This window comes from Sciurus vulgaris (genome assembly GCF_902686455.1).
Source record: "Sciurus vulgaris genome assembly, chromosome: 7".
Taxonomy (NCBI): domain Eukaryota; kingdom Metazoa; phylum Chordata; class Mammalia; order Rodentia; family Sciuridae; genus Sciurus; species Sciurus vulgaris.
In genome coordinates, this window is record NC_136467.1 from 120509434 (window position 1) to 120536507 (window position 27074).

The 27074-nt window shown below is 52.3% G+C and overlaps 1 protein-coding gene across 2 annotated transcripts; it reads left to right on the plus strand.

Annotated features, from left to right (window-relative positions):
- Nucleotides 1-9068: 9068 nt before the first annotated feature.
- MTCH1 (mitochondrial carrier 1) lies at nucleotides 9069-26171 on the plus strand. Of its 2 annotated transcripts, none has more exons than XM_079148359.1 (12): nucleotides 9069-9415; nucleotides 13640-13724; nucleotides 16475-16581; nucleotides 16912-16989; nucleotides 17326-17383; nucleotides 17728-17779; nucleotides 19258-19317; nucleotides 21715-21859; nucleotides 23714-23761; nucleotides 23912-23979; nucleotides 24188-24263; nucleotides 25344-26171. In XM_079148359.1, exons 1-12 carry the CDS (start codon nucleotides 9092-9094, stop codon nucleotides 25413-25415), a joined length of 1173 nt encoding a protein of 390 aa, XP_079004485.1. In that variant the 5' UTR covers nucleotides 9069-9091; the 3' UTR covers nucleotides 25416-26171. The 2 variants fall into 2 exon arrangements, with proteins under 2 accessions (XP_079004485.1, XP_079004486.1); XM_079148360.1 differs by having other exon boundaries at nucleotides 9070-9415; nucleotides 21715-21808.
- Nucleotides 26172-27074: the final 903 nt, after the last annotated feature.

Sequence of the window (27074 nt, forward strand, 5' to 3'; positions counted from 1 at the left end):
CTGGGGATGTGGTTCAGTGGTTAAGTGCCTCTGGGTTCAATTCTTAGTACAAAAAAAAAAAAAAAAAAAACCCAAAAAACTAGAACAGATGCAAAAGTAGAGTAGTCTAATGCACCCACAAACCTGTCACCCAGGCCCAACAACCGTCAGCTCCAGTCAGTCCCCTCCCCTCAACCACCTCTACTGTCCCTTCTCCTGTCATTCTGAGGCAAATTTCTGACAGATGATTTCCCTACAAATATTTCAGTGTATATCTAAAAGATAAGGACTTATAAATAAATAAAACACACATACATATTTATAATAGCAACATCATTTTATATTTATTCTTTTTCTTAATTGTTGGTACTGAGGATTGAATTCAGGGGCACTGGACCACTGAGCCACATCCCTATCTTGTATTTTATTTAGAGATAGGGTCTCACTGAGTTGCTTAGTGCCTCGCTTTTGCTGAGGCTGGCTTTGAACTCGAGATCCTCCTGCCTCAGCCTCCTGAGCTGCTGGGATGACAGGTGGGTGCCAGCCCAGCTACAGATGTTTTACATATGTGTATACACATGAAATGTATTACCTTTATCATATCCCAAGAGAGACTGAGCAATAATTCCTCAGTCTAGTTGAATATCTAGAAAACATTCTGAGTGCCAGTTCCTTATAAATGTCATTATTTAAAAAAACAACAACAACAACAACAACTCAGGATCCAAAGAAAAAAATCCCAGGATCCACGTAAGGTCCAACATTCCAGTGAGTGCCCTTGTCCGTGGTCCACTGCCTTCTTCCTGCTTTCCATGCATCATGGTTCTCGAGAATACGGTTCCTGGCCCTGGCGGCCTCCCGGAGGAACTCTGCCTCTTCCGGTGCCATCTGTCCGCATTCCCGTCAGTGGTGGTTAGATCTTGAGCCTTGCAGGCCACTTCCTCCTGGACGTCCTCCTGGGCTGGGGCAGCCTCCCTCCCGGTGCCCCACCAGCTGGGGAGGGCCTGAGCACTCGTGCCTCCTGGCTGGCGCCCAGGCCCACACTGTGTCCCCCACGCAGGAGTGGACAGGCGCCACACCCTGGGTCTCGAGGATGCCTCATCTCCTAGCTGCCAGTGCCTCCAGCCTCCCAGGAGGGGTCTGCGTCCCCACAGTGCCAGGCCTGGGGCAGGACAAGTTGGCATGTTTCCAGGCCCCTCTCCACCCGCCCCTGCTCCCAGCCTCAGGCAAGCACAGCACCTGCTGAGAGCTCAATGGCCTGTGGCAGGCCGTTCCGAGGACGGACGGCGTGCTAGGGGCAGAGGCGGGCAGCCAGCTGAAAGCTGTTCCTGGGGCTGCTGCCGCCCTCCAGCCAGCCCATCCTGCCCTGGCCTCACTCCTGCCGCCTGCCCCGTCTTTGGGGGTCCCTGGTGGGGCGCTGTCATGGGGGGCAGAGGCCACCGACAGTGCCGATGGGAGAGGTGGACCCCAAAGCAGTTCGTCTCTGGCTTGGAGGGAAGAGGACAGAGAGAGACCAGCCGCTCTCAGGGACCAGTCTTCCTGTCCCTTCCCCCAAGCAGCCAGAATTTTTCTACTCTGTCCTGTGCCAGAAATTCCACCATCTGCTGAGGCTGTCCTGCGGGAGGCCTCTGAGCCACTGGCCTGTCCCTCTCCAGCGGGCCTGGCCTCTTCAGCGGGCTCCCTTCCCGACGTCGCCTTTTCCTGCGACTTCCCTATGTGGGGGCTGCTCTAAGTCCCTGGCCCTTGGCGGACTGGGTGTTTCTAGATGCTGCCGTCCACCTAGTGGAGACATCATTCAGACCCGCGAGGAACACCGGGAGGCAAAATCTGCCTGTCCCAACACACTCCAGGCTGCAGGTGGAGGGGCTGCTCCGAGCCACCAGGATGGTGCAAAGCCCAGATGGCAAGTGAGTGTCTGTCCTGACGTGCGCGGCTGGAAGACGTCAATGGGGAACATAAACAGCCTTTTCTTCTTCGGGTGTGAACTCTCCAGTTTCAAAGCTGGCATTCTCAGGGATTGGGCAAGGCTCCTGCCAGGCCCTCCCACTATTCAGAGAGGACTCAAGGTCACCAGAGGCAGCTATCAGGGGCGACCGGGGAGGCATCCTGGGCAACGGGATGAAAGAGCAGAGGGCTGGATTTCCTGTGGGCCCCGGGCGCCTGGGGGAAGGCACAAGGAGACACGGTGTACCTAGGGGAGGAGAGGAGGTCGGGAGTGCCAGGGCTGGCCAGGCAGCTGGCACCGGAAGGGAGCTGGAGAAACAAGGCCAGGCCCGGGTGGTGCCAGGCGGTGCCTTGAGAAGGTGCCCGGCGAGCACGCACAGGGCCCTGGCACCGGGGGAGGGCTCCTTTTATCTCCAAACAACTGGGGCCTTTTTCTAGGCCTGTCTGCTCGTCCTGCTCAGCAGCTCCGGGAGGAGCACCAGTGGCTTGGGAGAAGAGCGAGGTTTCCAGGAAGAGAAAGGGAACAAACTGTTCCTGCATGCCCAGTCACCTGCCCACGGTGACCTTCCCCCACACCTTCACCTTGGCCAGGTCCCCACAGCTCCAGCCCTGCTCCTCTTGGCCCCGGGGCCCGGCCTCTCAGGGCAGATCAATGCTCTTCAGTTCTCCACCATGTCTGGGCTCCAGTGGGACTGAGACACCCTCCACCCCTCACAGACCCCTGCAGGGAAAATCAGGACAAAAGCCAGCTGCATATCCAGGAGCTTCCTTTTTGGAGGGCTCCTTGCTCTGGAATATGTCTAGTTTATACCTTGCTGGCGTCACAGCCAAGGTCACAGCCAGTGGCCTATAAGGTCCAACTCTCTGACCTCATTCCAGTCACTCTCCCTTCTTCCTTGACTCCTACCACAGGACCTTTGCACTTCTCTGGCACTCTGTTCCTCCAAATATCTTCATGGCTTCCGCTCGCCCCTCTGCTGGATCTTGGTTGTTTGGATTCTGGGGCTCAAACCTCTGAGCTTTTTGTTTTAGTTGAGCTTTTCTTTTTTGTCCTCGGTCCTTTGGGTTTTATTATTTTGAGACAGGATCTACTAAGGTGCCCAGGCTGGCCTCAGACTTGCAGTCCCCCTGCCTCAGCCTCTCAAGTCCCTGGGATCATAGGACTGCACCACTGCTCCGGCCCCCCTGTCAAATCTTTGTGTGAATGTCACCATTTCACCACGGCCTTTCCTGACCTTCACAGAGTCCCCCGAATTGCAACATCCCCACGCATTCCCAGTCCCTCCCGTTTCACTGTCCTCTTTTTATCACTTTCTGATAGGCTTGTGTATCCTATTGTTTGTCCTCCCCACTAGAAAACCAGCTGCACCGCATGTGGTTTACCTACAGCTAGCCTCCCAGCACCACAGCCATGCCTGGCCCTAGGCGGTGCTTAGTAGGCAATGATTGAAGGAATCAGGGGAATTTTGCTTTCTGTTCTCCTGAACTTGCTCAGGATGCCCCACTTCACTGTAAGCCAAGACTTGTTCTGCCTCTGGCCCTTCTGGAACTTCAGGCCCAAGTCTCCTGGACGAGATGCAGTTTCCACTGGGCGTGGGGGCACCCGCCTGTAATTCTAGTGACTTGGGAGTCTGAGGCAGGAGGATTGCAAGTTAGAGACCAGCCTCAGCCATTTAGCATAGGCCCTAAGCAATTTAGCAAGACCCTGTCTCAAAATAAAAAAATAAAATGAGCTGTGGATGTGACTTAGGGGTTGAGTGCTCCTGGGTTAAATTCCCAACATCCCTCCTGCCCAACCCCCCAAAAAAGATGCAGCTTCCAGCTGGTACCCAGAGGGGGCTGAGGTGCTTCCCTTACCGCCCTGGCCCTAGGGAGGAAAACAGTCTAAAGACTGGATGCTATCGTGACTCTCTCCTGACTCCGAGGAAAAAGCACCTGACATAGAGCTGAAAACAGTGCTTTCCTTGTTTCCCTTTGAAAGGGTCACTTTCTGTGCTTCTGTGACCCTCTCAGCCGGGAGCTATCCACCCATCCACCTGAACACAGGTCAGCTTTCTTCTGGGAACATCCCATCGCCCCCAGCCTGGAACACTGGAATCACTTAGAAGGCTTCTGAAGAACATTAGATAGATAGATAAAGATAAATAGATATGTATTTAGTTGTAGGTGGACACAATACCTTTAATTTACTTATTTTCATGTGGTGCTGAGGATCAAACCCAGTGCCTCACATTTGCTAGGCAAGCACTCTACTGCTGAGCCACAACCCCAGCACTAAAGAACATTATTTTTTAAAAATGTTTTTGTAATTGTAGATGAACAGCATGCCTGTATTTATTCATTTTATTTAAAAAATTTTTTTAGTTGTAGATGGACACGATATCTTTATGTATTTGATTTCATGTGGTGCTGAGGATGGAACCCCGTACCTTGCAACACAAGGCAAGCCCTCCACCACTGAGCCACGAACCAGCCCGAGAAGAACATTTTAAACCAGTCCCAGTCTACCCTTTGAGCTGAGGGTTGAAGTTATTTTTAAAATTTAATTTTACTTTTGGTAGTACGGGGGTTGGATCTGGGGCCGTACACATGCCAGGCAAGCCCTCTACCCCTGAGCTCCATCACCGGCTCCCCGGCTTTTTAAATTCTTCCATGATGCTAGTGTTCAGCCAGGGCTGGGAAGTGGGGGTCCAGGCAATGCCCTGGCCTGCGCCGGAGCCTTGGCATCCCCGTTCCCACTGAGCACCCAAAGTGAGCCTGAGTACCCCAAGATGCTGAGGCTGGTACCTCTGACTGGGGGAGTTGTGGATGTGCAAGGTTAGACTTCAGCTCACCCAGAAGTTAACTGTTTACACACACACACACACTCCCCTGCATGCCCCAAACTCATTCTCAGGGATGGTAGAATCAAAACCAGGATTTGCAAATCCAAATGCCAACTAGAACCACACAGGCACCAAGACTGGAGGCAGGAAGTGTGTGTGGAAACGTGGGAATCACGGGCAGAGTCTGTGCCATTCTCATGGGTGCGACTTTTGTCCTGCCAGGACCTGCTGTGACCACGAGGGGACACAGGCTCTGTGATACCACACTTTCTTCCTTGTTCTCCCCAAGAGAGATTCAGATTCAGGGATTTAAAACAAAATAATCCATATTCACTTCAAAATCCTGCTGCTGCTAATGGCCTGCTGGCCTCAGTCACCAATCTGTCGCATGTCTTATAGTGGCCTCAGTGTTCCAAACCATCTCTTTAGGGCACTGTTGGTTCCTTTCTGTGACTTTTCCCTCCAGAGCCACATGCTGTTCAACAGCCATTCCTCAGCACTGCCAAGACTCCCTGAAGCTTTGAAATAAAGGTTGGTCCTAGAAGGTCAGTGCCATCCTCTCCACCCTACCCACTCCCACTGCAGCGAAGCAGAGCAGAGGCAGCAGCCAGAAAGTCCTCACCCAGAACAAGTGAACAGGGGAACAGACCTGCCGCCAAGCGCGGTCATCCTCTTACACTGAGGCTAGTTCTCCCTGGCAGGCCTTCGCCAGCGAGGCCTGAACTCTCAGGCCAACCTTGACATCCCCTGGATTCCCTCCCAGCCTGGCTAATGTGATGTCTACTTCACTGCAGTGGTGGCTACTTAGGATTTTCTCTTCTCTTTTCATTGCAACATAGTTTCCCACAGGATCCCAGGGAGCTGGGATGGTCTATATTCTTGTAATTTTCAAGGTCTACAAGAGTCTAATTTTTGTTAAGTTTTCTTTTCTCTTTTTGGTACAGGGGATTTAACCCAGGGGTGCTTAACCACTGAGCCATTTTCCCAGTCATTCTAATATTTTATTTTAGAGACAGTCTCCCCAAATTGCTTAGGGCCCCACTAAGTTGCTGAGGCTGGCTTTGAACTCTCAATCCTCCTGCCTCAGCCACCAAGGCTGCTAGGATTACAGGCATATGCCACAGCACCTCGCTGATTTCTTGCTAATTTTCTATTTGTTTATCCTATTGCTTGGGACATATGGGTCTTCTAAAAGTTTTAATTCCTTAAATGATGCTACCATAAATAACTTTGTATAAGTTTTAAACATATTTTAGCCAGGTGTGGTGGCACACACCTGTAATCTCATCAACTTGGTAGGCCAAGGCAGGAGAATCCCAAGTTCAAAGCCAGCCTTATCAACTCAGTGAGGTCCTAAGCAATTTAATGAGACCCTGTCTCAAAATAAAAAGAAAAAAGGATTGGGGCTCAGTGGTTAAGCATCCCTGGGTTTAATCCCTGGTACCAAAAAACAAAACAAACAAACAAAAAAAAAACCACAAAGTATTTTGGCTTGTCCATTCATTTCCTAGTAAACATTTTTTTGGTTCCTACCATGTGTCAATTTTGGGGTTCAACCACGAATGGATGGTCCCTGGTGTCAGTGAGCTGAGAGACTGCTAGGGGAGGACGAGCTCAGCGTGATACTGCCCAGGGCAGTGTGGTAAGTGCTATGGGGTGGCCAGAGCAGAGGGTAGTGGGGCCACTGGGGCCCCAACCCAGGCCACACCAACTGCTTTCCAGCTCTGTGGGCACAGCCTCGGGTTGCTCAGTAGCATGAATGCTGAGCAAGACTTTTCTCATTGAATCTTTTCAGTGAGTATGCTTTCTACTTCTAGATGTTCTGTTTGTTTTCTTCTCAAATATACCTGTTCTTTTTTCTAGTACTTCCTTTGCTTTCATTTGAAAACTTCTTTTTTTCCCTTTAAAGTTTCTTTCAAACTGCTGTACTATCTTAGGCCCTGGGAATAGCAATCTGTTTTGTTCACTCTGATGAAGGAATGTCTTCCAATGGCTTGTGGTTCTTGTTTTGTTTTTGGTACTGGAGATTAAACTCAGGGGTACTTTACCAACTGAACTACATCCCTAGTTCTTTTTATTTTTTTACTTTGAGACAAGGTCTCTCTGAGTTACAGAGGCTAGTCTGGAACTTGCCATCCTCTTGACTCAGCCTCACATGTCAGTGGGATTCCAGTTGTGTGCCACTGTGTCTGGCTTGTAATTTCCTTTGTTTGTTTGTTTTTGGTACCAGGGATTGAATCCAGGAGCGATTAACCACTGAGCCATGTCCCCAGGCATTTTTCATATTTTATTTAGAGACAGGGTCTCACTGAGTTACTTAAGTGCCTCACTAATCTGTTGCGGCTGGCTTTGAACTCAGGATCCTCCTCCTCAGCCTCCCAAATTGCTGGGATTATAGGCGTGGGCCACTGCGCTTGGCTGGCTTGTAGTTTTAAAATATTCAGCTTTTTCCTTTTCCCCTCCTGGTGTGCCTGTGAGCCCTGGGTTATAGAAATACAGCTAAAGTGCAGTGTTACATTTGCTTCTGCTTGGTATATTAGGGGCCTGACTGATTTAACTGACCTATTTTTTACTTTTTTTTTTTGCTTTGGAAATTCTTTCATTACTTGGAAGCAACTTATTGAACATTTACTATATGTGTATCCCTATTTGTTGCTGTGGAAGATATAAAATAATGCAAGACAATATAACACAGCTTCCTTACATGGAATCACTGTGTGAAATGGCAAATATACACAAGGTCTGATGGGGACAGACAAATTCAGAAGGAAAAATAGATGGATGGAGGAAGAATGGAGAGTGAAACCCAGCAAAGAAAAGGGTTTGCCTGAGCAGGTGTCAGGAGGAAGGTGAGGTAAACCACAGCCTCACCTGAGGCCCTCTAGCCCATGCCACAGGTACAAGTACTGTGATTCTATTTTCTCTTACAAATGTGTCATTGCCAAGTGCCCTGATGACACTGTTCTGATCCCCACCCGGAAAGCTAGAAACCTCCTCTAGGTGCTACTGTTATGCTATGAACTTGACTTTCCACACTGAAAAAGCGAAATCAGAATTCAGGCAAAAGGAAATCATTTAAAGCACTCTTGGGAGAGGGTGGGAGGTTTAATGAAAGTTGGGTTTGAAGGGCTGGAAGGTTTTGTAGCAGTTCCATCTAGGCAAGTCTAGGATGGGGAGGTCAAGGTCGTGGAAGGAGGATGGAGCCCTCTATAAAGGGAGAGAGACCGGAATGTTTTGAACAAGGAAAGTATACAAGTGTTTGTTGTCACGAGAGGCAAGGGGGAGTGCTTTTAATGGGTAAGGCCGGAAGGGAGTTAAAATCGATCAGAAGGCAGATGTCTAGTTTAAAGAACTCTCACAAAGTACTAGCAACAACATAAATACAAGCCAAGGGGCTGTCCGTCCCTGTCCCTGCCAACTTTAAGATCCATTTAACAGAGACTTATCGAGCACACCCACAACTAGCAGGGCGCTGATGTTCTCTGGGTTTGCAGGGGATGGGGCAAGGTTACAAACTGGAACTGGGCACTTGCTGAAATAAATATTTTCCTAGCAGGATTGTTGGATTACATTTAACACGTGTAACACACTTAGAAGTGCCTGGTGCACAGTAAGTGCAATTTAAGGACCAGTTACCATTATTCATTTTTATTACCTAAGGGCCCCCAGCACAGTGCCTGTGTGTGCTTACGTGGAGGGACTAGTTTATCCTCTCCACTACTTCTGAGCAGAACAGATTTTGTAAATGGGGCTCTATGAGGGGTGTGCAAAGGCGCACAACTGGGGACCGTGGGCCCGGGGTGTGTGGGGGCCTTCTGGATGTGACCTGACGGGAGGTCACTCCTGGCAGAAGGGGCATCGGAGAGGTAGAGGGCCGCTGGAGCCCGCCGAGCGGATCTGCTGCAGCAGGAGGCCACGGCGACCCGGATCTGGGCCGCAAAGGGGCGGGTCCACAACTGCGGAGAAAATTGCCAAAGCCGGGGAGGGGGCTCGAAAGGGCCTCGGACCATATTGGGGGTGTCTGGCTGCCCGGGCGGCCGAGCCCCGCCCCCGCCGTCCTCTGGGGCTCCCGGGGGAACGCCCGGGCCTGCCGCAGCCTCCGCAGCTCCCGGGTCCGCAGCCCCAGCCGCCTGCGACCACTGGCTCCCAGTGCTTGGTCTGGCTTCCCGCGAGCCCCCAAAAATCCTACCAGCCGGGCACGTCCGGCAGGACCCCCCTCTGCGACGCTCTCCCGCCCTCCCCCGCAGCGGCGAATGGTGTGGCCCGGCCACGCCCCCTGACGCCCGCGAGGGGGCGTGGCTCTCGCCGCCACGTGACGGGGAGTGACCTCGCCGCCCGGCGCCATGGGGGCTTCGGACCCGGAAGTGGCGCCCTGGGCTCGCGGCGGCGGTGCCGCGGGGATGGCGGGAGCCGGAGCTGGAGCTGGAGCTCGTGGCGGAGCGGCGGCGGGGGTCGAGGCCCGGGCTCGAGATCCGCCGCCCGCGCACCGCGCACATCCTCGCCATCCTCGCCCTGCAGCGCAGCCCTCCGCCCGCAGGATGGACGGCGCGTCCGGGGGCCTGGGCTCGGGGGACAACGCCCCGACCACCGAGGCTCTTTTCGTGGCGCTGGGCGCGGGTGTGACGGTGCTTAGCCACCCGCTGCTCTACGTGAAGCTGCTAATCCAGGTGAGGGGCTAGAGGCGCCGCAAGGAGATGGGAAGCTGCTGTGAAGGTGACAGGCCGGGACCTGGAGGAGGAGTGGACCCGGAGAGTCAATGGCGACGGATTTGGGGAGGAGTAGGGACAGTGGGTTTTCCCGGAGGAAGGGGTGGGAGAGGAGGCGAGCGATGAGGGGCTTGGGTCAGCAGGGTTCGGGGGTGCAAGAAAAGGGGCGAAGGGGTCTGAACGATACATTTGGGAGAGCAAGGAACTAGAGATGGGGGTGCAGGGGAGGGGTTGTAGAGGAGGGGGCGATGGGATGGAGAGCTGCGTTTAGAAGATAAAGGAATTGAGGTGATGGGTTTGGGATAGAGAAGGGCTGCAGATTTGGGGTGAAGGAAGAAGCAACAGAATTGGGGGAGGGGCGAGAAGTTCTGGTGAACGGGTGGGGAAAAGGGTTGGGGGCCAAGGTGAAGAGCGCATTGGGGTGGAAGACAAGGACTCTGGATTTACGGAGATGGATTTAAAAGAGGCTTTGGGGAACAAAGGAGTGAACCCTGGGACCAAAAATTTAGGAGGGAAAGAAGGGCTTTGGAATTGGGGGAAGAGGGGCGTAGGTATTGGATTTAGTTCGAAGGCAAAGAATTCAGCGGGGGAGCGCTATCGGCTTGCGCGAGATAGGGGTTCTGGATTTGATGGCGACGACAGATTTGGTGGGAGGAGGAGACCTGGTGACGCGTTTTGGGGGAGGGGAACAGATAGGGCTCTGCACTGGGGGAGCGGCGGTGATGTGTCTGGAGAGGGCAGCGAGGAGGAATATTTTAGGGGGAAGGGGATGACGCATTTGTAGGAGAATATGGAATCGCAGGATTTGTATCTGCGGAGATAGGTCGAAGGGGCCTGGGAGTACTGGAAATGGGCCAAAGGCCCAGTGGAGAGTAGGCGAGATAGGTAGGGGTTGGCAGAAGTTGACACCCAGGTAGCAATGTCTCTGGACTCCCGGGATGCTTAGACACTAAATATATTTGGTGGCGGCCAGCAATGCATACCTATGAAGAGGCTGCTGGAGAGAGGGAGAGGTTGAGCTGGAAGGAGGTGTGTGTGGTGGGGGTGTGACCGAGATGGACGCAGTTTTGATGGGCGTGGTTCAAGCCTAAACTGGTATCTGAGGATGTAGGCTAGAATTTTCCAGTCTAGAAGAATGGAGGGGTAAAGGTAAAAATTGAGATGGAGACCCAGTAGAGATTTGAGGTTTGATTTTAGGCAAGTGACTGTCAGACTTTACTGTCCTTGTGATTGAACTGAGTGAATATCAAATGCTATTGAAAAGAGAAGGTCTATGAATGGGAGTACTTGAAATCCCAGCAACTCAGAACACTGAGGTAGGAGGGTTATTGAGTTTGAGGCCATCCCCAGCAAATTAGCAAGACCCTGTCTCAAAATTAAAAATAAGGACAGTGGATGTAGTATAGTGGTAGAGCACCCTGGGTTCAATCCCCAGGGCCCTGGGGAATGGGGATTGAAATCTGGGGGATGGGGCTAATAGACTTGGGTGTGACCAGAAATATGATAAGGAATGAGGACATTTAGTCAGGGGTACTGATTGTGACTGAGGTTTAGAAATGACTGAGAGAGCTGGACATGATGGTGCATGCCAGTAATCCCAGCAGCTCTGGAGGCTGAGGCAGGAGGACCACAGGTTCAAAACTAGCCTCAGCAATTTAGTGAGGCCCTAAGCAACTAAGCAAGATTCTTTTCAAAATAAAAAATAAAAAGGACTGGGGATGTGACTCATTGGTTAAGTGCCCCTGGGCTCAGTCCCCAGTACCAAAAAGAAATGGCTGAGGGGCAGTGGAGACTGAGACTGGCATTTGGTGGTGTTTGGGGAGTGAGGGCTACTTTACTTATAGGATTAGTATTTACAGCAATAGAGATTGCAGGTTTGGGAGAGAAACTGGTGCTTTGCAAGCACCTGAGTTGATAATTAAGGGTACTGGAAGCCACAGCCAGTGGGGTGTGATTGGATGAGGACTGGGATTTTAGCCTGGCAGGTGGGAACATCTTTGGGGTGCAAGCTGCTGAAATGCAAGGAATGGGTGGTCCTATGAGGGAAATGGAAGTGGCTTCATTTGGATAGTGGGGAGTAAGTGATTTGGTTTACAGGTTTGAAAAGAAAGTCAAAATAGGGGTGGTTTTAAAAAGAATTGGGGAATGAGGGAGCCCCAAGGGTGAGAAGTAGATAGTGGGTGTGTAAGATGAGTGAGCCCAGTTGGGGTGGCAGTTGGTGCTAAGTGTAACATATTTCAGGGTGAGATCTTAATGGGTAGAGATTGGAAATCACAGTAAAATCTTGCAAAAAGACCAGTTGGTGTTACACACCTGAATCCCAGCTGCTTGGGAGGCTGAGGCAGGAGGATCTCAGGTTTGAAGCCAGCCTCAGCAGTTTAGCAAGACTGTAAGCAATCTAGTGAGACCCTGTCTCAGAATAAAAAGGACTGAGGATGTGACTGAGTGGATCAGTCCCTGGTACCAAAAAAGAAAAGAAAAGGAAATCTTGTAAAAAGGCAGATTACTGTTTGGGAGAGTAGGAGGAGATTTGGAGTTGTGTAGATTAAATGAATGCAGTGCCTTTGGTCCGGGAACTTGGTGTCATGATTGGGGCATTGGAGATTTAAAGATGGCTGATTGACTGTGCCAGTATGATACAGGACTACAGTGTTGGCTGTGGTTAGGACTGGATTAATGGATTTAGGCATGCAGTTGGCCGGACATGACTTGGAAACATAATTAAAACCTGCAGGTGAGAGGAATGAGTAGGAGAGACAGCAGTGTGCCTTTGGTAACCTGAGTAGTTCAAGACATAGACTCAACAGATTTGAAAACCATGGGAACGTGGGGTGGAGGGACACACACTTAAGCGTAAAGTTGCAGACAGAGGGACTCCCAGATTACAGTGACTAGTCTGAGTAAGACAGCACAAGAGCAGTAGCTGACACTTGGATTCGAGGGTGTAAGGAGCATCACCTGCCTTCAAAAGGATACGATCTAAACTTAACTGCAAACACTCAGGTGTGCACGCAGAGGGGAGAATGTCGAGCAGGGGAGGACTGACAGGCATCATCTCTCCCCTGGGTGCAAATGTGGTGGGGTTTTTTTTGTTTTTTTTTTTTTAATATAAAAACTGTCTCATAATGTGTGGGTTAAAATTTATAACCAGTGATCTGTCATGCATGTCTCAGAATCACATCCAGAAGGGACCGTCTGAACTTTGAAAGACATTTCCCTAACTAAGGCAAAGAAACAGAAAATTGAGCCTGAAATGTACCTGGAGCACTCCTGCCATTGCAAGGCAGGGTCTCCTGACCTGCCAGTTCTGAGCTCTCCCTCTGCAACCTGTAAGCTACTGCTTCTGTTGCATCCAGGAGGTGTTGCTCTGGTCTTCTGGGCTGGGTCTACTCTGAGGGCACACCGCTGGTGTCCTGGCCTCACTCCCCACCTGGACTCTGGTCTCCTTCCTACCTTGCCTCTCACCTAGATTAGATCTCTCCCCATTAATGGGCAGCATAACGAATGGCCTCACCCCTCAGCAGAGTCTCACGTGGGCATGGGTGGCATGACAAATACTTTGTTTATAATTGGATTCTGTGCAGCACAAATTACAGTAGCCCTGTAGAGCCCAGGGGAGTCACTTTGTCACAGGGATGTGGGACGATCAAGGTTACAGGACAGTTGAGGATGGGTTTGAGGAGCGGTAGGATTCGAGAGAAGTTTGCTAAAGCTGGAATGAATGTGGGGGTGTCTGCAGTAGGCTTAGTAAGAAATTTGAGAGTGGGACGAACTTAGGAATGGGTGACGCAGAGCTGAGCTGTCTGAAGTGTGGGACTGAGACTGACATGTGGTGAGAATGCAATTGGAAAATGAAGTTTTTTACCCGGAGGTGGAAATTAACTGAGATTTATTCTGAGATGCGAATGGAGTTTGAAGTACTTAAAAAGGGTGCTTCTGCACTGGGAATGCCTGGGATTTGAGGGTAGAACGCTCGAGACTCATTGGGACATGCATCGTGGTCAGGGTGGTATCTAGGCCTGGATGTTGCCGTGCGTTGGGAGAGTATGTGATACCGATGGCTTTAGACGCGGATGAGGTTTCTGGGGTGTTTGAATGGGGAGACGGGAGCAGCACTCTCCCAAGAGGGTGTGCAGTGAGCCTGAGTCACCAGAAGAACTTTGCTTTTGTCTCCTAATTCTGAAGGTGGGGCATGAGCCGATGCCCCCCACGCTGGGGACCAATGTGCTGGGGAGGAAGGTCCTTTACCTGCCAAGCTTCTTCACCTATGGTGAGTATGCTGCCCAGGCCAGAAAGCCCATGCCAACACAAAAGAGACCACAAGTAGGGCCTCAGGGAACCTGCCAGGCCACTTGGCACCCAGAGTTGGCGCTGGCGCTCAGAAGGGAACCTGAGAGTTGCCAGACACGGCAGGGTGTCAGGCAGGAGCAGGTGGACACTAGAGCTTTGGTCCACCTCCTCTGCTCGCATCTGCCAGCCACCAGCCCAGTCAGCAGGGACAGACAGATGCCTGAGCAAGGGCCAGCCCAGGACACTGGTCCCTGTCATCTCTGCCAGCCCAGGTTCTGCTGAGAGTGGGGCTAGGCATGATTTTTCTTTCTGACTAACTTTTCTAGTCTTCTGTCCCAGCGAGAGGCCTGACAGTGGCCTCCTAGCTCCCTTATTTCATTCGGCTGGCTGTCCTATTCCCCGCATTCCTGCTCACCCTGGTGTCTCTAGCCGCTGGTTATAGAACTGCGTAGAGTCACAGCTCTGCCCCTTTTTGTCCCTGAACTTGGGCAGACCACTTACCGCTCTGGCCCTGGGGCACTTCTGTCTGCAGAGTTAGGCCCACCGCTTCATGCCTCAGCCCTTCATCAGGTCCCTGTCCCTGCTGCTCTGCTAGGTGGTCTCCCTGCTGCCCTGTTGGAGGTCTGTCCACCACGATGACCGCTCGCCTGTCTCCACTGCTCCCCCTAGTCCAAGGTGCCAGCCATCCAAGGCCTTTTCAAATCCCTCGTAGCTGTCCCTTTCCCAGTCTCCACCATTGCCAGGTGACTGTGATGGCCCTTTCTTTAAATGTCCCCTTTCTCTTCTTGTTCGTGACTGGAATTCACACTGTTTCCCCACCTCTGCCCTTCCTGCCTGTTTGCTCCTTGATGTCTTCTGAAAATCTTCCCTCTGCTGAACAACTTGGGGATCAGCCTCTACGTCACTTTTTTTTGTTTTCACACAGTAACTGCTGTCAGAATCAGATGTCATTTTTCTTTTCCATTTTAACCCCTTCTTATCCAGTGTAAAGTCTACAGCCAGGCAGAATGTATCATTTTATGGGAAAATGTATTTGTGTTTATTTTTATTTTGAATGGCAGTGGGGCGGACATAGTAGGAGGACAGCATTCCCACCTTGTACCTGAAGCCAGTGTGCTAAGATGGCACCAGGTGTGTGGCCGCAGGGTGGAGGGCTGCCCACCCCTCATCAGCTTTCTCATATCTGGCTCCATGTGGGAGACTTGAGACTGGATCCCAGGTCATTTCTATTCAGGTTACAGAGCCCTTCCAAAGGACTCGACTCCAGGTAGAGCAGTCTTGGCCTCCATCTTAGTAGCTCTTTGCAAAAATGAGCAGAGTTCCAAGGTACCCCCACCTGCTCACATAAATGTCCCTTTAGTCCAGATGTGAGCAGATGTCTGTTGGGTACTTCTGGACACTATATTTGCTCTCATTTGGGAGATCAGGTATGTCCAGAACTGTGTGGACAGTTTCTGCTTCTCCTCCATGTCCTGGTACCAACACAGCTGTCCTGACATTCCCTGGTGTAAAAGGAGAAATTGCTTAGAGGGTTTCCTGGCTCTGCAGAAGGACCTGGAGTGACAGAGCCCTGGCCAGTCCGTGCAAGCCTCCCAGACAATTTTGCTTACCTTTCCTTCTCTCGTTCGTGATTCATCTGTAGGATGGGAAAAGTAGGAATCCTCATTCTTACCCGGGAGCAAACCAGGTAGAGTAAGTGAGGCCAAGCAGGCTCTCCCCTCTCCCAGAACTCTCCCTGCCTGTCACTCTGTGAAGTAGGGCACGCCCCGTGACCCAGCCCTCCTCCCCTCCTGCTCCTCTTCCGTCTTGTGCAGGTGACAGGTGCTCTAGAAGGTCTGTGGAAGCCCTTTCCTGCTGCGACATCTAATAGCCATGCTGGCAGATATGTTGCTGAGGAGGAAACTTGCATTTGCTAGTCACTGCCTCTGTGTGGAGCTAGATAGCTAATGCCAGGGTCTGAAAGGGGAGTGTATTGGTGCGAGAATATTCTGCTAGCTTCCAGGTTTGAGGGTTTATGAAAATAACATGGCTTTTTTGTACGTGTTTAAAAAGCTGATGTAAAATAAAGCAATGAAACATAAGAGGCTCCTTAAAAGGAGAGACCAAAACATCGACTCACACAGGCTCAGCTCGCTGGCCACCCAAGGGTTTCCGTAGCATCGTTCGTTTTCATCACTTCTGCACACACTCGTTTTTCCTTTACCAATAAGTGCCAGCATGGTGTCCAAGGTGCCATTCAGAACCAGGTGGGGGCCATCCTGGCCATGGTGTGTTCACTGTTTTTAGATCTATCTTCTTAGAGCCCTTCCTCTTCTGTTTTCCCTCCGTAGGTTATGAGCATCATCATTTTCCTTTTTCCATCTTTTTCCTTTTTCCCAAGTAAACATTTTATAAGCAACAGAAATTGGTTTTGGGTTGCAGCTCTTAAGTTACTAAGTTGAGAAACCACGGCTGAGTTCGCCAAGTAGTTTTCAAACCAAAAAAAAAGAAAAGAAAAGAAAAATATATGACTTGTTTGTCTAAAGTACATTTCAAAGGTTTTACAAAAAGAAATAGGCTAGACAGCATTGGGGGTTGGAGCCCAGTTGCTTGCAGGCCCTGGATGGAGGCTCCCTCCGTGCTGGAGTAAGCAGTGATTTGAGGGACAAGCCGCATCTAGTCTGGGTGCGTGTGGCCCAGAGTGGGTGCTCCCGGGTTGGGCATGACGCTGCTCCCTCTGTTTCCTTACAGCCAAGTACATTGTGCAAGTGGATGGGAAGATCGGGCTATTCCGAGGCCTGAGCCCCCGCCTGATGTCCAATGCCCTCTCTACTGTGACTCGGGGCAGCATGAAGAAGGTGAGTCTGGTGTGAAGCCGGGAGGGGTTGCTGGAGTTGCTCCCAGCCGCCATCAGAGGCAGCCCATGTGCCCTGGTCCTGCTTCCCGCTTCTCGATCCAAGAGCCATGGCCAGACTCCAGACCCTGTGGGTCAAACCCTTAGTCCTGTGATTTGGAGGCCTCCTGCCCCACAGTCCTACTTTGCTACAACTGTGACAGTGACTTTCTTTCATCCTGCCCTCTAGGCATGAGGGTTATCTGAGGTGGCCCAGCCAACAGTCACTATAGAGGAAATAGGAGTTCTCCGGGGCATGACTGTACCTTGCTTCTGTCCCTCCTTTTTGTGTCAGGTTTTCCCTCCAGACGAGATCGAGCAGGTCTCCAACAAGGATGATATGAAGACTTCCCTGAAGAAAGTAGTGAAGGAGGTGGGTGTCTGCTGCTGGAGGAGCGCCTGATTGTGTCTCATCCTGAGTGGGACAGGGTCTTGAAGAGAAACAGCTGGACTTGTGTGTGCCTGGGCATGTGGCCCACAGGAGCACTAGCTGGGGCACTGCAGGGAATTTCAGAAAGCCTTCCTAGCTGCCGTTGGGCCTAGCTGGGGGCCAGGCAGCTCCCCCGGGAGGTGGGCAGCATCCTTGGTAGACTGAACCCATGTAAGGTCCATGGGTTCCCAGTTTTCCCCCAGATGGACTCGTAGCGCCCCACGAGTGCCAGTCCCAGAGACAGGCCTGATGGAGTCCCCACCCTCTGCTCTCTTCCAGACGTCCTACGAGATGATGATGCAGTGCGTGTCCCGCATGCTGGCCCACCCCCTGCATGGTGAGCTGCCCCTAGAAGACTGCATCTCAGCCCCAGGCCCAGTTGGGGGGTGTAGCATGGTGCCTTGTAGGTAGGCAGTGGTGGCATGGCTGGGATGTGGCAGTGGGTGGTTCCAGTGGGAACCCCACCAAAGAGAGATTGGCCAAGAGTCCTTCCAGCTGCAGTCAGGACTCTTCCCAGGAGGAAGGAACTGGATGCTGTGGCCCTGGAGTCTCAGGCCCCCTCTTCTGCCTTCTGACGTAGGCCACGTTGTGCAGTGACCACTCTGCGTTGGGTCCCCTGTGGCTGGGGGGTCATGGGCTTTGGCCCACCCAATCACCTCTGTGCCTTTTCTCTTTCCTCAGTCATCTCAATGCGCTGCATGGTCCAGTTTGTGGGACGGGAGGCCAAATACAGGTGGGTAATTTCTCTTGGGACCAGCTGGAGTGGTCCCGTTGCCCTTCAGAGTCGCCCAGCACAGGCCATTCTGGGGTCAGTTGCTGCACCTTTTCTGGTCTATTTCTGTACCCTGTCTCAGCCTGCTGCCTTGCTTCAGAAAGACATGGCAGTGTGTCCGTGGTCAGCGTCAGGTGCATTTTCTTCTTTGTCTTACCAGGGGTTGCGTAGATGAGCCTCGGTGCTTTGCGGAGGTTGAGTGGGATTGGAGGGGATTCTGCTTGATCAGGTGTTCAGGCGCCAGAGCTGATTCGGCCACTTGGGACTGAACCAGGGTTACCTTCTGAATCCTTAGTTTATGCCCTAATGGTTTCTCTAGCTGTTGTAGAACCTGGCTTTTACCTCTTTTCAGAATCCTAAGAAACTGTCCTCTGTGGGCTTGGGGCTCATCTGCTGATTGTACACCAGCTCCTTCCCTGAATGCGGGTGTGAGTGGCATCTGTAGCCACACAACCCTTCCTGCAGGACTTGTGCCCTCTCTGCCCTCTGGAGACGCACCACAGGATGTGGGTCCTGGAAGCATGTGGCCCAAGGACACATCTAGGTTACCCTCCCTCTGATTCTCATTTCCCGGTCAGTTTTTCTCTGCAGCCGTCCTGTGGGGCCACTACCCCAGAAGCCTGGCTGCTGTGTCTCCTCATCTTGAGTTCACTAGTGAGAATTGGCTTGTTCCCCCAGATTGAATAGTGAAGTTGGTAGATGGCAACAGAGAGGATGATTTGGCTCAGAATCCAAGTGGGCCGACCCATTGTCCTGAGGAGGTAGTGGGGCCTGGTTGGACTGGGATTCCTGGGACCAGTGCTGGTGGGACTTCAGCTCCCTTTTCCTTTGCGTTTCCTGCTTAGCCTCCATTCAGGAGAGGCCATCTGACATTTCTGGCCATAGGTCACATAGGTCATTGAACCTTCTTTGCATTTCACGCCTGCGATGCCACAGCCTGTTCTCTGACCTCCGACAGATCCTAGTGGCCACACTTCTTGCCATGGAGGGCAGATGCCTTTTCCCAGGCTGGGCCAGGGGGTCCCACTTCAAGGCTCTGGGTCCCCCTCTGCCCCTAGCCGACACCCTCTATTCCCCACCCTTTTCTGCTGTGGCTGTCAGGTGGCCTGCAGATTTTCTGCCAGGAGGTTGTTTGACGAGAGATAAGTACCAGGGCCAGGTGGGAGAGGGGTGTGCTGCTGCTGCAGTGTGTCCCCATTGAGAGTTTCATTCCTAAATCCCAGATCCCACAGAGCATGGCAGGGTCTTCTGCCCCTGTGCTGGGTGGGTTTCCTCGGTTTTCACGAACTGTGTGAACTCCCTCAAATGAGAGTTTTTCCTGGTGATAGACTCTTCCTGCCCATCCTGGTTAGGACTGGCTGGATTTGGGCAGGACTGATGGGGTGGGCTTCTGCTAAGTGACCAGGTGACCTTGTATTCCTATTTTGCCTTCTTCACAGCGGTGTGCTGAGCTCCATTGGGAAGATTTTCAAAGAGGAGGGGCTGCTGGGATTCTTTGTGTACGTGAGTTTATACGCCCCGTAACCAGCCATGGTCATGGCTCCACTAACAGACTTGTGTTCTCAACCTCCAGGCCTCAGCTGCCGCCCTCATACTAATCAGCCTGACACGCTGCAGCCCAGCTCTGAAGTGCTCATGGCCTGTCTGGGCTGCAGAACATCAGGACAAAGCTGTTCGACCCTTTCCAGGTCACAGTTTACACAAAGATGGAGTCGGGCTGGGGGGTGGCTCAGAGCACGTGTGGCTCTGGATGCAATCTGTAGCACTAAAACAAAAAGGAACTATTTGCCCAGCGCACAGGGGAGATGAACTGAATGGGCCCCGCGAAGCCCCATCCATTCACCCCAGGGCTGTGGGTAGGTGTTGGCGCTGGTCTCCATGAGCCAGGGCACTATGTATTTCTTGGCTTCACAGCCAAAAATGACTAAAAATCTGTGACTTGGACTGAGGGTTGAGTGCTGGCAGCTCTCAGGCTGATTCCAGCCAGTGGTTTCTTTTCTGACAAATAGTTAACATTTATCATTGAAGAGATTTCGTATTTGTGGTTTCTCTTGAAAAGTCAGAAAATCTGGCCCTGTGGGTCTGTCTCTACAGAGCAGCCATTGGCTGGGGCCCAAGGGGCTTCGTCTCCGTCGGGGCACGAGCTCTCCTCATGGCACCGGCCTCCTGTACCCTTGGTTGTCTCGTGTTCAGCTTACTTCACCTATTAAGACAGCTCGTACTGAAGACTGTCCAGGGAGCGTGAGCTGTACTCGGAGGCCCACTCCTCGGGAGGCTCAGGCAGGAGGATTGCAAACTCAGGGCCAGCCTGGGCAGCTTAAAGGGCTGGGGATGTAGCTCAGTGGTCGAGCACCCCTGGGTTCCATCCCCTGTGCCAAAAAAAAAGGTCACAAACAGAACTCAGAAGCTAGGCTTGACCAAGTATGTTTTCTATTTTGCCTTTTTCCAGTCTAGGGAGTGACATAGCTGTTAAGTACATGGTATACCAGATATTGTGTCCCAAGTAATTAATAGATATTTTATTTGTTATAGTATTACATATTAATAATATTGTATAGCTATAGCATATTAATATAATGTGTTATATTGTGGTTTTCCAACTTGCCAATGGGTTTATTATCCCTCTTTAGTCAAGAAATACCTCTGAGCTGGGTGTGTGTCTGTGTGGGCATACATGTATTCATACATGGTTCTCCCTGGGAAGCACTAGCCATGTTTGGAGGCATCTCATTTTCAGAACCAGGATCTAGAGAGGCCAGGACGCTGCTAGCCTATCCTGCAGTGCGGGAGTCAGCACATGGCAAAGCATTACTCGGCTCCAAATGCTGAGAGTGCCAAGCTGAGAGATGCTGATTTTTGTACACATACATATTCACACACACACACACACACACACACACACACACACACACACACGTGTATGTGTATAAAATAAGCAAGTACTTGCCTGTGTACCTGGTACCTCAGGCCTTGAAACACTGTCGCCACTTCTGGAATTTTCACCTTGGGCCGTTGTGATCTGCCTCGGGCTAGCTGTATAACTAGGGCTCTCACCCTTTGGGTTCTTCCCCGTGGGCTTTTGGAATAGGCAGTACCCATTTGTGTTACAGAACCCAGAAACCATGTGTGCACAGTCATTCGAGCATAGACAGGGACAGCCCCATAGAAATTGCATCCAAAAAAGTTCATTTTTTTGACAGCTCTCATAACATACATGTGTTACATACATTCTTTTGAATTTTTCAAATATTAGTTAGAAGACATTTTAAAAATTCAGAAATAATTCTGTTTCCCTTCCCAAGAGACGACCGTTCTTCTGGAGCACCTTCCAAGGCACTGTACACCTATGCAAGCAGATAAGCACAGTGTAGACAACAGAAGTGGCTGCCAGGCATGGTGGCACACATCTGTAATTCCAGCGACTTGGGAAGCCGAGGCAGGAGGATCCCAAGTTTCAGATCAACCTGGGCAACTTAGTGAGACTCTGTCTTAAAATGAAAAACTTTAAAAGGCTGGGTGTGTGGCTCTGTGGTAGCGCACCCTTGGATTCCAGGGCAGGAGAAAGCTACCAACATGGGAATAGTCTCATCATCTGCGCTTGAAAGGCTGAGATGCGGCGGCATTCCCATCTCGATGCCTGGCTTCTGCAGTTTAAAAACTTGCGAGACCACTGACAGTTCTTGGCATCAGAAGTGGCCTGTAACACCTCGCGGGAGGACCACGGCCTTCCTAGTGGGCTGCTGCTGGCCCACAGGGCCTGTGGGTTCTCTTCCTGAGGCCATGCTCTTAGGGCGCTAAAATGTTGAGCTTGGAACTCCCGCCCTGCTTCCTGGGCTTGGCGCCCCCAGGAACCCTCCCCTCCCTCCCCCTCATCTTTCCTCACCTTGTTTTTTTAGCGGCTTAATCCCTCATCTCCTGGGCGATGTGGTTTTCTTGTGGGGCTGTAACCTGCTGGCCCACTTCATCAATGCCTACCTGGTGGATGACAGCGTGAGTGACACCCCAGGGGGGCTGGGAAACGACCAGAATCCAGGTTCCCAGGTTGGTTGGAACAAGGACTTGTCCTTCTTACCTCCATGTACTCCCGATGCCCAGGGTCTGAGACAGGCTCCACAGGACTCTGGAATTCTCTCGCCCTGAGGGTGAGAGGAGCCCCTAGTAGTCCCAGGCGTTGTTCAGCTGTGCCTCAGGAAAAGTGGGATTTTAGACGGGTACCCAGCTGTGGGAGGGTTGTTGTCCTGGGCAGCGTCACTTCAGTGTATCTGAGGCTGCTTTGAGGCAGAGACCCAGCCAGGGCTCAGGAAACCGGAAGGTAAACCAGTTAAGTGTCACCATTTAACTCTTGCTTCCTATTTTGTGTTTTCAAAACCCTTTGTGAACCTTTAGGACCTTTGGTCCTGACAGCACTGATTGTCAAGGAAACAAGACAGGTCTTTTTACTGATAACAGAAATTGAGGCCCAGAGATTAAATGAGCACTCCAGAGTCACTTGGCTGGAACCAATAAATCTGGGCCAGGGTCCTTCCCTTTGCTGGACTGAGGATGCTTCCCCCATGAGTTCTTTTTAGCTAGGCTGGGCAGTGTGCTGTCCAGACTCACCCCATTTTGTTGGCAGAGCTCTACACGCAGCCTGGGGCATGCAGACCTCTCAGCAGGTTGGGTCAGGCGTGAGCGGTTGGTCCCTCTGCAGAGCTCTTGATGAGGAAAGGCTCTGGATGCCTGATGGGTTGACAGGTTCTGCTGGACTAAGGGCTAGGGAGCTGCAAGGGGCTGGAATTCCTAGTGGCCAGACATTTGAACAGTGGGGACGGCCAAGCCTAGAAGGATAGTGAGACACCCGGGACCTGGCTGCCAGAATCAGCCTGGTCGGGGAGGGGTCAGAGTCCACATGGTCTGTGGGGGTCCAGTGTAGACTGTGGGGTGGGGTGTGTTGGGCACACGTCTGTGGCCCCAGATGAGAGCCTCTGCTCCCGCAGTGAGGCTGGCTGACCCTTGACCTTGAGTGAGTCTTAACTGGCCTCTCAGTATAAGCTCCATGAAGACACCCCCTCCCACCTGCAATTACAGTGACACATGCTGCAGCTCTGCCCTTCCTTTGGGGCCTTGCGGGTGGACGAACTGCTGCTGTCATCTGCAGACCATGCTGGGTGTCTCGAGGGGGGCACTGCCTGGTGTCTTTGGTCTAGCGGGCCGCTGTTTGCGCAGGGGCTGCTGCATGTACTTAAGCAACAGCAGCAGTTAGGTGCTGCTTGGGAAGTATTTTCTGTGTGGGCTTCAAAGCTAAGATGAGGCTTCCAGACCTGCAAAGCCATCCAGGCAGCGGGCTGAGCAGATCTCTCCCCAGGGATCTGGGCCTCCCCTAGTGGGATGGCTTTTCCACAGGAAGCTGAGGGGTAGGCAGTTACCTTCCTTGTTAGGAACTTATGCCCAGGGCAAAGTTGAATTTTAGGAGTGGGGCTCTTGGCGTCATCCCTCACCAAGTGCACATAGCCTGGTGAGGTGGAGGTGGCAGTAGCCTGGAGTCTTCCCTTGCCTTAGGCTATAGGGCCAGGCGTCTGGGTATCTGGATGGGAGTCTCTCTTTTTATTCAAGTATCGCTCAGTGAGCTCTGACTAGCCTGAGCCCTGGACAGCAATCGGGCAGGCATAGGCTGCGTCCTGGGAGCTGTCTTATGACAGCAGGTGACCCTGCTCTCCTGTCTCCTTCATTAGACTCTTCAGCCCAGTTACTCCACCTCTGCCTCAGTCTTCCGTGGCTCTTCTAGGCCATGGAAGCAGTTGGTGGGCCCTGTGCAGTGCAGGTGTTTAAGGGTGGGAGGGTGAGGCGAGGGGCTGCAGAGCTGAAGGCTGCCTCCTGAGCTGTCCATGGCAAACCGCCTCTTTTCTGTCTCCTCAGTTCAGCCAGGCCCTGGCCATCCGGAGCTACACCAAGTTTGTAATGGGGGTAAGTGGAGCCAGCTGCCCTGGCCTTCCTTACGGGCTGGGTGGGGCTTAGGCCAGCCCTGGGAAGTGGCAGGTGTTGGTACAAGGTGCTGGCGTAGCGTGTGCAGGGCTGGGGTGGGGGCATCCCTGGCACTCAGGTCTCTGGTTTCAGATTGCAGTGAGCATGCTGACCTACCCCTTCCTGCTGGTCGGAGACCTCATGGCTGTGAACAACTGTGGGTAGGTCTCTGTTGCCCCCTGCCCAGACCGCCAGCTCTGCCCCCTCCTCCTGCCCAGCATACAGGCTTGCTCTGGGATTCACCAGGACCCTTTGGGGTGAACCTGATTTCTGGGTGTGGGTGGATGGCAACCCCAAGCCATTTTCTTGAGGGTGTGGCTGACCTGCCCCTCTCTGTCCTCTGGCTCTCACACACTCTCCTTCCCACAGGCTGCAGGCTGGGCTCCCCCCCTACTCCCCAGTGTTCAAATCCTGGATTCACTGCTGGAAGTACCTGAGTGTGCAGGTGGGTGTACTCGGGAGGCTGGAGGCTCTCCCCGTGCTTTGCCACAACTGCCGGGTGCGTGGTTTTCATCATGCGGTGGATTCATTGTATGGGAGGCTGAGGGGGCTCATGGAATCTAACCTGAGTACAGTGAATAAAGAAAACGTAGACCCTTGGTTTAAGGCACTTCACCTTATTTCAGAAAGGATTTGAGGCAGCTAAATTTGGATTTATTTAAAAATCATACATCAGAGCTGGGCACAGTGGCACACACTGTGGTCCCAGCTACGGGAGGCTGAGGTAGGAGAATCGCCCAGGAGTTTGAGGCCAGCCTGGGCAACACAGTGAGCCCCCATGCCTTAAGAATAAACGAAATAAGATTCATACATCAGGTCTAGTCTTGTTTTCCTTGACTCTTAAAGACTTAGGACAAGGAAAAGGGTGTTCTGACCTTGTGGTGGTTAGTTATGCCATAGAACTTACCCTTCAGAGTCATGTGGGCTGAGCACACGAGGCCCTGACTACTGTAGCTGAACCAGTGTTAGGATGCTGGCCGATTCTGAGGGCGGAGCTGACCATGGGGAGCCAACGGCAGGGATTGGGGCAGCCCCAGGTTCTAGGATGCTGTGCTGAAGCTGCCTCCTGCTGTCCAGAGCTCTTGGGCCCAGTGGGCAGGGCCAGGCTTCTAGGCCAGGGCAGGTCTTGCCTCTTCCTGGTGTTGCTTTGCCTCAGTAGAATGCGGTTTTGGCCTGGGGTGGAGCCAGAGTGCCGTCTGGCTTCTAGGTGGACAGCAGAAAGGATGGGACGATGAGACAGCGCTCAGCACTCTGGTCAGCCTACGTGCAGCACTCTGCCCTTCAGGCTAGAAGAACACTGAGTCTCCTCTTTGGGGGTTCCTGCTGAGGAGCCTCAGACAACACTCCCAGGCGGGAAATGGCCTGCTCCCTTCTGCAGCACGGGCAGTCTGACCTTGTCCTCCCAGATGTGAACCTTGATCCTCTCCCCGCACCTGGGGCCCCAGAGCTGCTGGCACCTCACTTCTCTGAGGCCGATGGGGGAGCTGGCTCCTCATTTCACTGATCATTGTTGCTTCCCACCCAGGGCCAGCTCTTCCGTGGCTCCAGCCTGCTCTTCCGCCGAGTGTCATCAGGATCGTGTTTTGCCCTGGAGTAACCTAAATCACCTGACCAAACACGCAGTCTCAGCCTGGCCCTTGGGTGAGGCTGTCACCTTGGGATACCTGTAGGGAAATTCCAGCCCAGCAACACCTAGATGTCCTCCAGCCTGGCTGGGCTACAGTTTTTGTATTGGCCATGTGTCTGTCCAGGTGTGGGGATGGGGAGGGGTGGCCAGGCCCAGTGGATGGGATCCCCTGTTAGACCTTCAAAAGGTGGGGTGGGATAGGTTTGGGAGTTGGGGTGTCCTTCCCTGACGTCCAGATTTGCTGAGTCTGCCTTGTGCAGGGCCAGAGAAAGGCTTGTGGAGGCCCAGGGTGGTCAAGGAAAGGCTAATGGAGTCAGATCCCACCCCTCGCACCCCTCACTGAGCCTAGCTCCCGTTCTCAGCCTGCTGGAGAGCCGCCTCCTGCTTTGTAAATAGGGCATGACCCCTTCAGCAGGCCAGCATCCTGCCTCGGCCTGTGCTGGAAGGCCCATCCCAGGCTCTGTCTTCATTTTTCTCAACACTACTTTTCTGATTTGAGGGCAGCACCTTTTTCTGAATGGGAAATCATGTGACTCTTCAGAGTGTGTCCCCCTCATCTAATACTTGTCTGTTTATGGTGACACCTCATGTGCAGGATCTACCTGTGCAACTGTGTGAATATGAAGAAGTTAGGCAGATCATTGTCTCTAGCCCTCCCCAGTTTAAAAGTTCATGGTAAGACTCGACCCCACCTCCCTCAAATAAATGTATTGGTGGTGATTTGGAGCTTTGTGGGGAGTTTCTTATTTTTGTGAGTTTAAAAATCTAAGCAGAGTCATTCTCTGTCCTTCACGTTGGTGTGGACAGAGCTAAAGCAGGCTGGGGGCTACACTGCCCAGGAGCAGGGGCGGGGGCTTGGGGCGGGGGCTTGGTGCAGGTCAGTCTCGGGGAGAGGTGTCACTCAGTGAGCAACAGCCAGTGCCTGGACCTTTTGCCAGGGAGGCAGTTCTTTCAGAAAGTGTTCCAGCCCCTCCCTCAGCTCTTCTCTCCGCACCTTTTCAAGATGACCTGTCTCCAAGTTTGGCTGAGTCATTTGTTTCAGTGGCAACATGATTACAGCCAACAGGACAAGCTTCCCTTCCCCTTCCCCTTCCCCCTTCCCCTTCCTGCTTCCCCTTTCCCTTCCCTTTGGTTCTGCCAGCACTGGGGTTTATAAACAGACAAAAATGTTTTGAGCTGACTGTATTCCCACAAATGTTTCTCTGCCTTTGCTCCAGCACACCTGGCTTACTAGCATTGAGGTCTGTCAGGTAATTGGTCACTCTTCCTTCACAAGTATGGGGTGGGTTGTCCCCACCAGGAAGGGCCCTGGGATGGTTTTGCAGAATTGTTTTCCCAAAGGCCTAGTAACAGTTGGCTCAAGAGAAGTTTTACTTCAGTTATCTTTGATTCCCAGGACACAGACACAGGCGTGGCAGGTGCTGCATAAATGGGCAGTGCTTGAGGCAACACGGAGTTAGGACTCTTGTGTCCCACACTCCCTTTCCCAAGGAAGTTCTCCTCAGACAGCCAACATGGCAGAAGGAGAGCATGTGGTGGGTCTAGCCCTGTGGTTTCCCTCGGTACCGACCACTTCTAGGGTAACTTCCTTTCTGTTGCTCCACCCTCAAATTCTGTTTTTGCACTGAT